At 44.1% G+C, this 12450-nt stretch overlaps 1 protein-coding gene across 1 annotated transcript in view; it reads right to left on the reverse strand.

Moving 5' to 3' along the window:
• Positions 1-2218: 2218 nt before the first annotated feature.
• Positions 2219-12450, reverse strand: part of slc1a9 (solute carrier family 1 member 9) — an 89042-nt gene continuing 78810 nt past the window's right edge. Inside the window, exons 7-11 of the mRNA XM_052491433.1 lie at positions 7175-7408; positions 5303-5497; positions 4792-4926; positions 3858-4296; positions 2219-3705 (exon numbers count right to left, since the gene is read on the reverse strand). Of these exons, the coding sequence (XP_052347393.1) occupies positions 3421-3705; positions 3858-4296; positions 4792-4926; positions 5303-5497; positions 7175-7408 (1288 nt within the window). The 3' untranslated portion in view covers positions 2219-3420. The remainder of the gene's footprint in view (positions 3706-3857; positions 4297-4791; positions 4927-5302; positions 5498-7174; positions 7409-12450) is intronic.

A 12450-nucleotide genomic window follows, 5' to 3' on the forward strand; every position in this document is an offset into this window, starting at 1 on the left:
TAGATACCATCTGTTTAACTTGGTGAGAGAGCAGATTGGATCATTTGAGTTCCCACTTCACACGCAACCCAAAGGATTGAATTGATTTCCCTCCTTGCAACTATCTCTTTAGTCTCTAGAGGTCAAAGCACTCAGTGCAAATCCTCCTAGTCATCCCAGCTCAGGGACATCATACTGAGGACTCTGTGGTTGCTTCTTCTGAGCCATGAAGCCAGAAGAAATATGTACTGTGTATTTTGCAGATTGAAATAATTATGTAAACAATAACAAATTATACAAACAACATACATTTTATGGGACAACCATACAAACAAATCCCATAAGTACAGTGATTCATGTCTATAGTTGTCCCGCCCTGACCTTGGAGATTCTTTTTATGTCTCTATTTTGGTTTGGTCAGGGTGTGAGTTGGGGTGGGCATTTCTATGTGTTGTGTTTCTATGTTTTGGCCGAGTCATGGTTCTCAATCAGGGACAGCTGTCTATCGTTGTCTCTGATTGGGAACCATACTTAGGTGCCTTTTTTCCCACCTGTCTTGGTGGGAAGTTGACTTTCTTTATGGCACTTAGCCTTAAGCTTCACGGTTTTGTTTTGTAGTGTGTATTGTTTTGTTCTGCGTCTTTTTCTTAATTAAATAACATTTACGCTCACCACGCTACACCTTGGTCCGCTCCTTTCATCAGCCGTGACAGTAATGCATTTCTTTCTGCAACATTCTTCACCCTCCGCCCTGAAAAAGCCTAGTTGGCACAAATGGTGAAATGTGCAGGTGGGATTAAATAAACATGCGACAAGTGTGACACTAATGTAATGGCAACAATAACCATCCTCTACATAGAAATAACATCCACCAGTTCCATACCCTACTCTGCCAGGGAGGACTGAGGAAACTCAGTGACTGTTGATAAAAGAGAGAAATGCTTCTAAATAAAACTGGAGAAAAGCCAGACTGAAGTGAAGTTGAAATGAGTTGATGGGTTTTCAGCAACACTGACGATTTGAGCAGATGAGTCTCTTCATACCCTCACTGCTTGATGACTGTCCCAATGATTACATACCCTAACCCCCTCCCCTCCGGGTTGGCTGACATTCCGATGTCGTGTTGTGGGTTAGATGTTTCTAGTGTAATATATGGACAACTCATTTTGTGGTTTTGAGTGATTTATGCTTGTTTTTGGTTGCTATTCATTAAATTGACAAAAAAATACAAGTGGCAATCTTGTTGTGTAAGAAATTCCTGTATGTGAGCCGAAAAGACTCAGTTCACTACATATAAATAGAGTAATGAATCATAGTCTGTCTGTTTTGTTGAATACCTTCACCCAGAGAGTCGAGGCATGTCTGTCCCTGTTCACTGGGTTCACTAGGTGGTGGTGGCCTGTTGTGGCCTGAAGCTTTCCCTTATTATCTACCTGTTTCTCTCATCCTCTCCTCCTCTCTCCGTGACGTCAGTCCTGTTTGCAATTACCCACAGTGCCCTGCGCTGTCTGGAAGAATGAGTTGGATTGACGTCTTTCTGGCCATCTGCCGTTCTTCTATTCCTCCCCTCCCTCCCTCCCTCCCTCCCTCCCTCCCTCCCTCCCTCCCTCCCTCCCTCCCTCCCTCCTCTCTCTCTCTCTCTCTCTCTCTCTCTCTCTCTCTCTCTCTCTCTCTCTCTCTCTCTCTCTCTCTCTCTCTCTCTCTCTCTCTCTCTCTCTCTCTCTCTCTCTCTCTCTCCCTCCCTCCCTCCCTCCCTCCTCTCTCTCTCTCTCTCTCTCTCTCTCTCTCTCTCTCTCTCTCTCTCTCTCTCCCTCCCCAACTCCATCCCTCCCCAACTCCATCCCTCCCCAACTCTTCTTTGAGAGGATTAAGTGTGTTGATATATCTGTGTGCCTTTGTCTCATCAGTGTGTGTGTGTGTGTGTGTGTGTGTGTGTGTGTGTGTGTGTGTGTGTGTGTGTGTGTGTGTGTGTGTGTGTGTGTGTGTGTGTGTGTGTGTGTGTGTGTGTGTGTGTGTGTGTGTGTGTGTGTGTGTGTGTGTGTGTGTGTGTGTGTGTGAATGTGTGTGTTCGAGGTTTGGTGTGCCAGTTGCAACTTGAACGTCCAGTAATATCCTTGTCCACTGGATTTCATCACTGTCTTTAGTCACAAAATATTGATGTGTGTCCCCTTTTTGTAGTACTAATCCGTACACAGTTTTTACACAAGGTACAGAAATAACCAAATCTTTGCCATTGTAATTTAAATAAATCTCTAAGATTTTATTACATACAATATACACAAAACCTGGATCTGCAAACCTGCATTAAGACTGAAGGATTTGGGTAGGCAGTAATGACCTTCAATGAAAGGCATTTCAGAGGGACAGAGGAAAACAAATCAATATGACAGAACCAATGACAATATCTCTTAATTAACCAATAAATAATTACAAGAGTACAAGAGTTATAAGTACAAGAGTAATGAAACAACAAGTAAATGAATACGTGAATCACAATGAAAACAGACTGCTGTGCAACACAGACTGAAGACTGTTGTGCTGGAAAAAATGTCTAAAATTACTAACAACCATCATTTCAGACAACAGACAATGAGAAAAAATGACTAACCATACGTACTGAGAAATAACAATATTAACAACAATAACCGTATTATGATTGAGGTACAAGATGAGGTAAAGTCAAGTGAAGTGTTGAGTTTGTAGAGGACAAGGAGAGGAAGAGAAGAGAGAGCGAGGAGGTAGAATAGTATAAAAATAGTTTGACTACAGTGTGTTTGTTACCTTTAATTACATATAGTTGCTACACGCAAGTTTATCTCACATTTTAACTTACATATAAGTAGAATTAATAATTATTTGTTGATTCATTCGATACAGTACAGCTGGAGATGGACGATGTTCTACAGATGACCTTTTGGAAGTTGAGAAGAGAACATTTCTGATTGTGCGTTGACTGACACTGAACACCAAGATCTCAGTACAGCGTCTCTCTCAGCCATGCTAGAGGGTAGAGGATAAGGTTGAGGAACTGGCTAGCTGAAATGATTAGAACAAGACAATGATTATCAGAGAATAGAGCTGGGTTGACAGAAGACACAACACTAAGTTAAAGCTCCCTTCTGCAGCACACTGAAGGGTAAAAGTTAGGGCATGGGCTCTTTTTTCCAAAGATTATTAAAGGGTGTTGCCATAGCAACATAAATATCGTCATCGCTCAAAGCAAGCTTATTGATCCCTGATCATGTCAAACAGGACTCAAATCACACAAGAACACTCAAATCAGACAACTACTAAATAGTAACCATTTGTAGAGCACTGCATCCACCAACCCAGACCCCTATCAAAACCACCACAGTGGTACTAGGTGGTAGAGTGCAGTAAATTGGGGGAAGTGTGGTGAAACTGTGGTAAAACAGAAGTGTTTTCATAGAGGCGTCCCAATCAGGGCAGGTCGCAGGGCAGGATGGTGTTCCTGCGGTCGTAAGCAGTGTCGTCACTCTCTTCTCCTTCACTCCCTTCATCCAGCACCCTATCCCTCTCCTCCTCTTCCTCTGTCTCGCTCTGATATCGGTCGCTGTCTCGCCCCCGCAGTCTCTCCCTCTCTATTCCTCTATCTCTCTCTCTATCTCTCTCTCTGTCTCTTTCCCTGTCTCTTTCCCTGTCTCTTTCCCTTCTGTCTCTATCCCCTCTGTCTCTCTCTCTGTGGGAGCGAGGGAGTGTGGGGATCTGGGAAGACAAAGAGGAATAAAATCAGAGACAGGCCATCAAAGGACCATCCAACTCAAATGTTCACACAAATATTCCCTTGATATCAAAACATGATTAACAAGAAGTTAGGATTGAGCCCTAGGACTAGTGGTAGCTGTAACCCTGCCTACCTGGTTGTCGTGGCTTGGCAGGGCGCAGTAGCCAGGCTCTGTTCTGCGGAGGATACGTGGGGAATGGGTACGGAAGGCAGAGGGCCGTGGGGAGTGAGAGTGGGAACAGTTGGAGCGCGGGGAGGGAGAGCGGACAGAATGGGGGGATGGAGAGCGGACGGAGCGGGGAGAGTTGGTGATGGAGTAGATCTGTGACAGGTTGGAGTGGCCGTGGTGGTTGAGTTTGGGTGGGCGGGGGGAGCGTGGGGGTAACTCGGGAGGTCTCTTGGGGTCCACCAGGTCTATCTCGGTGAGGACAGGGGCCGGGGGGATGAACTCCTCATCCTCAGGGGAGAGGAGTTCGGCGTCAATCTCAGCTAGCTCTGCCCTGGACAGGTGGTCCACAATCCCAGCACCAAACGAGTCGCCCACCACGTTGATTGAGGTACGCATTCTGTCACTGGCCCAACAGACAGACAATGCTGGAGTCAGCCATGACTGATCACTGTGTTACAGGTACACTACATGACAGGAGCTCTCATGGATGAGTAGATGCCAACAATAGCAATGGCATCTACAGCTAACTACCACTCTACACTTTACAGTTGACAATATGCGTTGCATTTTGACAGAGCTTGACGTACCCTACTTTTATTTCATAGAGATAATCAGCAACATTGAATCATTGTAGTCTAATGTCATCATGCTGTTGAAAACAAAGACCAGAGTATCTGAAGTGTAACATCACAGTGATTGTGTGTATGTAGAGTGCAGTAAATTGTGGTCCTTCTGTAGCTCAGTTGGTAGAGCATGGCGCTTGTAACGCCAGGGTAGTGGGTTCGATCCCCGGGACCACCCATACGTAGAATGTATGCACACATGACTGTAAGTCGCTTTGGATAAAAGCGTCTGCTAAATGGCATATATTATTATTTATTATTATTATGTGACTCACAGCAGCCAGTCGACAGCGATTAGCAGGCTGATGTCTTGGGTGGGCAGGCCCACAGCTGTAAGGATCAACAGCATGGTGACCAGGCCTGCGCTGGGAATACTGGCCGCTCCCACACTGGCCAGGGTGGCTGTCATACTGAGAGGAGAGGAGGGGAAGGAGTGAGGGAGAGGAAAGAGAAGTGGGACTTGATGTTACACACATGTTTCTCATTCCAAGACATTGTCACCACAGAATGCATTAGCATGTGACTCATAAAAGTCATCAGCAAGCACAACTGATACATACTGTAAACCTACAGTTAGATGACTATTTCAAGGTACAAAACCCATGGAGGAAGTGACACAGCTTTCTCTTACATACATACAGAGCATGACAACCTTAAAAACATCACTGCACTTGAGTACTATACCTAAAAGCATAATTTAATTACACCAAGGTAACACACCTCAACACAAAAGTATCCTAAGAAACCCCCTGGGCCAGGGTTGTTAGTGGTAAAGAAGAGGCCTACCTGACGGTAACGATCTGTCCTGCGTCCAGGTTGATGTCATTCATCTGAGCGATGAAGATGGCTGCCACCGCCTCGTACAGGGCTGTACCGTCCATGTTGATGGTGGCTCCGATGGGCAGCACGAAACGCGTCACGCGCTTATCGATCTTCAGATTCTCCTCCAGACAGCGAAATGTGACAGGTAACGTTCCCGCACTGAGAGAAGGAGAGAGAGGGTAAGAAAGGGATGTAGACAGGTAACGTTCCCACACTGAGAGAAGGAGAGAGAGGGTAAGAAAGGGATGTAGACAGGTAACGTTCCCGCACTGAGAGAAGGAGAGAGAGGGTAAGAAAGGGATGTAGACAGGTAATGTTCCCGCACTGAGAGAAGGAGAGAGAGGGTAAGAAAGGGATGTAGACAGGTAACGTTCCCGCACTGAGAGAAGGAGAGAGAGGGTAAGAAAGGGATGTAAGACAGGTAACGTTCCCGCACTGAGAGAAGGAGAGAGAGGGTAGGAAAGGGATGTAGACAGGTAACGTTCCCGCACTGAGAGAAGGAGAGAGAGGGTAAGAAAGGGATGTAAGACAGGTAACGTTCCCGCACTGAGAGAAGGAGAGAGAGGGTAAGAAAGGGATGTAAGACAGGTAAGGTTCCCGCACTGAGAGAAGGAGAGAGAGGGTAAGAAAGGGATGTAGACAGGTAACGTTCCCGCACTGAGAGAAGGAGAGAGAGGGTAAGAAAGGGATGTAAGACAGGTAACGTTCCCGCACTGAGAGAAGGAGAGAGAGGGTAAGAAAGGGATGTAGACAGGTAACGTTCCCACACTGAGAGAAGGAGAGAGAGGGTAAGAAAGGGATGTAGACAGGCAACGTTCCCACACTGAGAGAAGGAGAGAGAGGGTAAGAAAGGGATGTAGACAGGCAACGTTCCCGCACTGAGAGAAGGAGAGAGAGGGTAAGAAAGAGATGTAGACAGGTAACGTTCCCGCACTGAGAGAAGGAGAGAGAGGGTAAGAAAGGGATGTAGACAGGTAACGTTCCCGCACTGAGAGAAGGAGAGAGAGGGTAAGAAAGGGATGTAGACAGGTAACGTCCCCACACTGAGAGAAGGAGAAAGAGGGTAAGAAAGGGATGTAGACAGGTCATGTTCCCGCACTGAGAGAAGGAGAGAGTGGGTAAGAAAAGGATGTAGACAAATAACGTTCCAGCACTGAGAGAAGGAGAGAGAGGGTAAAAAATTGTGAGGGAGAGTGAGGGAGAGGGAGGGTGAGAGTACAAAGTGAGAGTTAAAAAAGAGGGGAGGAGGACAGAGAGGGTGAGAGAAGGGTTGAAATCTAACAGCATTATCATAACAGCAAGTGTATTTTACAATCCAACATGTGAATTGCAGGAATTTGATTTGAGCCTAAACTAAGCCCAGGTCATAATATAATTAGAGAAAGTTGATAGGATTACTCTTATTCTGTAAAGCCTCCCTAATGCTTCAAAATGACAGTTGGTTTGAGCAGCACAACAGATTCAGAAGCAGCGGAAACATGGCCAGTTTGGCCCCTTATCCAGAGCCCCAGACATTTACAACGCAGGGACTGTCAATCTGTCTGTCTGTCTGTCTGTCTGTCTGTCTGTCTGTCTGTCTGTCTGTCTGTCTGTCTGTCTGTCTGTCTGTCTGTCTGTCTGTCCGTCCGTCCGTCCGTCCGTCCGTCCGTCCGTCCGTCCGTCCGTCCGTCCGTCCGTCCGTCCGCCCGCCCGCCCGCCCGCCCGCCCGCCCGCCCGCCCGCCCGTCCGCCCGCCCGCCCGTCCAGAAAATACACACCAGCACAAATGATCTAAACATAGTATATACACCCCCCCACACACACACCCCCAACCCCCCCTAGAGTGTTCCTCCCCTACCTGCTGGCGGTGCCCAGGGCAGTGATCCAGGCCTGGAAGATCCCGGAGTAGAAGGTGAAGGGGCTCTTCCTTGTGATGGAGAAGAAGATGAGTGGCAGGATAATGCTCCCGTGGATCATTAGGCCCACTATGACTGTCACCATGTACATGCCCAGCTGTCTAGCCACCACCTCCAGGTCCCCGATGGCTGCTATCTTCCCTGAGATCAGAGAGGCGATACCAACTGGAGAGTACCTGGAGACACAACATTGCTAATGAGGAGTCTTCTTCCAGAATTTTCCAGGTGTAGGAAAATATATGGGGAGAGGAAGACTATTGAGACACACTCCACCGATGGCATCAATACTGAAGAGACAGTGGGACTACAGCTGGGCGGGTCATAGGTCATAGCAACACAAGCTTAGCATCTGAGGTGTAAGGGATGTACTGTGTGTTGATCTGTGAGGAAGATGTAATTTACCCAGAGTTATTTGGTAGAGTTGTTAGTATACTGTGTATTACCAGTGTGTTTAGTGTACTATGTGTTGATCTGTGAGGAAGATGGCATTTAGCCAGAGTTGTTTGGTAGAGTAAGTAGTATACTGTGTATTACCAGTGTGTTTAGTGTACTATGTGTTGATCTGTGAGGAAGATGGCATTTAGCCAGAGTTGTTTGGTAGAGTAAGTAGTGTACTATGTGTGACCAGTGTGTTTAGTGTACTGTGTGTGACCAGTGTGTTTAGTGTACTATGTGTGACCAGTGTGTTTAGTGTACTATGTGTGACCAGTGTGTTTAGTGTACAGTGTGTTTAGTGTACTATGTGTGTACAGTGTGTTTAGTGTACTATGTGTGACCAGTGTGTTTAGTGTACTGTGTGTGACCAGTGTGTTTAGTGTACTATGTGTGACCAGTGTGTTTAGTGTACTATGTGTGACCAATGTGTTTAGTATCTATGTGTGACCAGTGTGTTTAGTGTACAGTGTGTTTAGTGTAGTATGTGTGATCAGTGTGTTTAGTGCACTATGTGTGACCAGTGTGTTTAGTGTACTATGTGTGACCAGTGTGTTTAGTGTATTATGTGTGACCAGTGTGTTTAGTGTACTGTGTGTTTAGTGTACTATGTGTGTACAGTGTGTTTAGTGTACTATGTGTGACCAGTGTGTTTAGTGTACTATGTGTGACCAGTGTGTTTAGTGTACTATGTGTGTACAGTGTGTTTAGTGTACTATGTGTGACCTGTGTGTTTAGTGTACTGTGTGTGACCAGTGTGTTTAGTGTACTGTGTGTTTAGTGTAATATGTGTGTACAGTGTGTTTAGTGTACTATGTATTACCAGTGTGTTTAGTGTACTGTGTATTACCAGTGTGTTTAGTGTACTATGTGTGACTAGAGTGTTTAGTGTACTGTGTGTGACCAGTGTGTTTGGTGTACTATGTATTACCAGTGTGTTTAGTGTACTGTGTATTACCAGTGTGTTTAGTGTACTATGTATGACCAGTGTGCATAGTGTACTATGTATGACCAGTGTGTTTAGTGTACTATGTGTGACCAGTGTGTTTAGTGTACTGTGTGTGACCAGTGTGTTTAGTGTACTATGTGTGACCAGTGTGTTTAGTGTAGAGTGTGTTTAGTGTACTATGTGTGTACAGTGTGTCTAGTGTACTATGTGTGACCAGTGTGTTTAGGGTACTGTGTGTGACAAGTGTGTTAGGTGTACTATGTGTGACCAGTGTGTTTAGTGTGCTATGTGTGACCAGTGTGTTTAGTATCTATGTGTGACCAGTGTGTTTAGTGTACAGTGTGTTTAGTGTAGTATGTGTGATCAGTGTGTTTAGTGTACTATGTGTGACCAGTGTGTTTAGTGTACTATGTGTGACCAGTGTGTTTAGTGTATTATGTGTGACCAGTGTGTTTAGTGTACTGTGTGTTTAGTGTACTATGTGTGTACAATGTGTTTAGTGTACTATGTGTGACCAGTGTGTTTAGTGTACTATGTGTGACCAGTGTGTTTAGTGTACTATGCGTGTACAGTGTGTTTAGTGTACTATGTGTGACCAGTGTGTTTAGTGTACTGTGTGTGACCAGTGTATTTAGTGTACTATGTATGACCAGTGTGTTTAGTGTACTATGTGTGACCAGTGTGTTTAGTGTACTATGTGTGACCAGTGTGTTTAGTGTAGAGTGTATTTAGTGTACTATGTGTGTACAGTGTGTTTAGTGTACTATGTGTGACCAGTGTGTTTAGTGTACTGTGTGTGACCAGTGTGTTTAGTGTACTATGTGTGACCAGAGTGTTTAGTGTACTGTGTGTGACCAGTGTGTTTAGTGTACTATGTGTGACCAGTGTGTTTAGTGTAGAGTGTGTTTAGTGTACTATGTGTGTACAGTGTGTCTAGTGTACTATGTGTGACCAGTGTGTTTAGGGTACTGTGTGTGACCAGTGTGTTTAGTGTACTATGTGTGACCAGTGTGTTTAGTGTACTATGTGTGACCAGTGTGTTTAGTATCTATGTGTGACCAGTGTGTTTAGTGTACAGTGTGTTTAGTGTAGTATGTGTGATCAGTGTGTTTAGTGTACTATGTGTGACCAGTGTGTTTAGTGTACTATGTGTGACCAGTGTGTTTAGTGTATTATGTGTGACCAGTGTGTTTAGTGTACTGTGTGTTTAGTGTACTATGTGTGTACAATGTGTTTAGTGTACTATGTGTGGCCAGTGTGTTTAGTGTACTATGTGTGTACAGTGTGTTTAGTGTACTATGTGTGACCAGTGTGTTTAGTGTACTGTGTGTGACCAGTGTATTTAGTGTACTATGTATGACCAGTGTGTTTAGTGTACTATGTGTGACCAGTGTGTTTAGTGTACTATGTGTGACCAGTGTGTTTAGTGTACTGTGTGTGACCAGTGTGTTTAGTGTACTATGTGTGACCAGAGTGTTTAGTGTACTGTGTGTGTTTAGTGTACTATGTATTACCAGTGTGTTTAGTGTACTGTGTATTACCAGTGTGTTTAGTGTACTGTGTGTGACCAGTGTGTTTAGTGTACTATGTGTGTACAGTGTGTTTAGTGTACTATTTGTGACCTGTGTGTTTAGTGTACTGTGTGTAACCAGTGTGTTTAGTGTACAGTGTGTTTAATGTACTATGTGTGTACAGTGTGTTTAGTGTACTATGTGTGACCAGTGTGTTTAGTGTACTGTGTGTGACCAGTGTGTTTAGTGTACTATGTGTGTTTAGTGTACTATGTATTACCAGTGTGTTTAGTGTACTGTGTCTGACCAGTGTGTTTGGTGTACTATGTATTACCAGTGTGTTTAGTGTACTGTGCATTACCAGTGTGTTTAGTGTACTATGTATGACCAGTGTGCTTAGTGTACTATGTATGACCAGTGTGTTTAGTGTACTATGAGTGACCAGTGTGTTTAGTGTACTATGTGTGACCAGTGTGTTTAGTGTACTATGTGTGACCAGTGTGTTTAGTGTACAGTGTGTCTAGTGTACTATGTGTGACCAGTGTGTTTAGTGTACTGTGTGTGACCAGTGTGTTTAGTGTACTATGTTTGACCAGTGTGTTTAGTGTACTATGTGTGACCAGTGTGTTTAGTATCTATGTGTGACCAGTGTGTTTAGTGTACAGTGTGTTTAGTGTACTATGTGTGTACAGTGTGTTTGGTGTACTATGTGTGACCAGTGTGTTTAGTGTACTGTGTGTGACCAGTGTGTTTAGTGTACTATGTGTGTACAGTGTGTTTAGTGTACTATGTGTGACCTGTGTGTTTAGTGTACTGTGTGTGACCAGTGTGTTTAGTGTACAGTGTGTTTAGTGTAGTATGTGTGATCAGTGTGTTTAGTGAACTATGTGTGACCAGTGTGTTTAGTGTACTATGTGTGACCAGTGTGTTTAGTGTATTATGTGTGACCAGTGTGTTTAGTGTACTGTGTGTTTAGTGTACTATGTGTGTACAGTGTGTTTAGTGTACTATGTGTGACCAGTGTGTTTAGTGTACTATGTGTGACCAGTGTGTTTAGTGTACTATGTGTGTACAGTGTGTTTAGTGTACTATGTGTGACCAGTGTGTTTAGTGTACTGTGTGTGACCAGTGTGTTTAGTGTACTATGTGTGGACAGTGTGTTTAGTGTACTATGTGTGACCTGTGTGTTTAGTGTACTGTGTGTGACCAGTGTGTTTAGTGTACAGTGTGTTTAGTGTACTATGTGTGACCAGTGTGTTTAGTGTACTGTGTGTGACCAGTGTGTTTAGTGTACTATGTGTGACCAGAGTGTTTAGTGTACTGTGTGTGTTTAGTGTACTATGTATTACCAGTGTGTTTAGTGTACTGTGTATTACCAGTGTGTTTAGTGTACTATGTATGACCAGTGTGTTTAGTGTACTGTGTATTACCAGTGTGTTTAGTGTACTGTGTGTGACCAGTGTGTTTAGTGTACTATGTGTGTACAGTGTGTTTAGTGTACAGTGTGTTTAGTGTACTATGTGTGTACAGTGTGTTTAGTGTACTATGTGTGACCAGTGTGTTTAGTGTACTGTGTGTGACCAGTGTGTTTAGTGTACTATGTGTGACCAGAGATTGTTTAGTGTACTGTGTGTGTTTAGTGTACTATGTATTACCAGTGTGTTTAGTGTACTGTGTATTACCAGTGTGTTTAGTGTCCTATGTGTGACCAGAGTGTTTAGTGTACTGTGTGTGACCAGTGTGTTTGGTGTACTATGTATTACCAGTGTGTTTAGTGTACTGTGTATTACCAGTGTGTTTAGTGTACTATGTCTGACCAGTGTGCTTAGTGTACTATGTATGACCAGTGTGTTTAGTGTACTATGTGTGACCAGTGTGTTTAGTGTACTATGTGTGACCAGTGTGTTTAGTGTACTATGTGTGACCAGTGTGTTTAGTGTACAGTTTGTTTAGTGTCCTATGTGTGTACAGTGTGTCTAGTGTACTATGTGTGACCAGTGTGTTTAGTGTACTGTGTGTGACCAGTGTGTTTAGTGTACTATGTGTGACCAGTGTGTTTAGTGTACTATGTGTGACCAGTGTGTTTAGTATCTATGTGTGACCAGTGTGTTTAGTGTACAGTGTGTTTAGTGTAGTATGTGTGAGCAGTGTGTTTAGTGTACTGTGTATTACCAGTGTGTTTAGTGTACTATGTGTGACCAGAGTGTTTAGTGTACTGTGTGTGACCAGTGTGTTTGGTGTACTATGTATTACCAGTGTGTTTAGTGTACTGTGTATTACCAGTGTGTTTAGTGTACTATGTGTGACCAGTGTGTTTAGTGTACTA

The sequence above is a fragment of the Oncorhynchus keta genome, chromosome 32, assembly GCF_023373465.1.
Source record: "Oncorhynchus keta strain PuntledgeMale-10-30-2019 chromosome 32, Oket_V2, whole genome shotgun sequence".
In the NCBI taxonomy this organism is placed as follows: domain Eukaryota; kingdom Metazoa; phylum Chordata; class Actinopteri; order Salmoniformes; family Salmonidae; genus Oncorhynchus; species Oncorhynchus keta.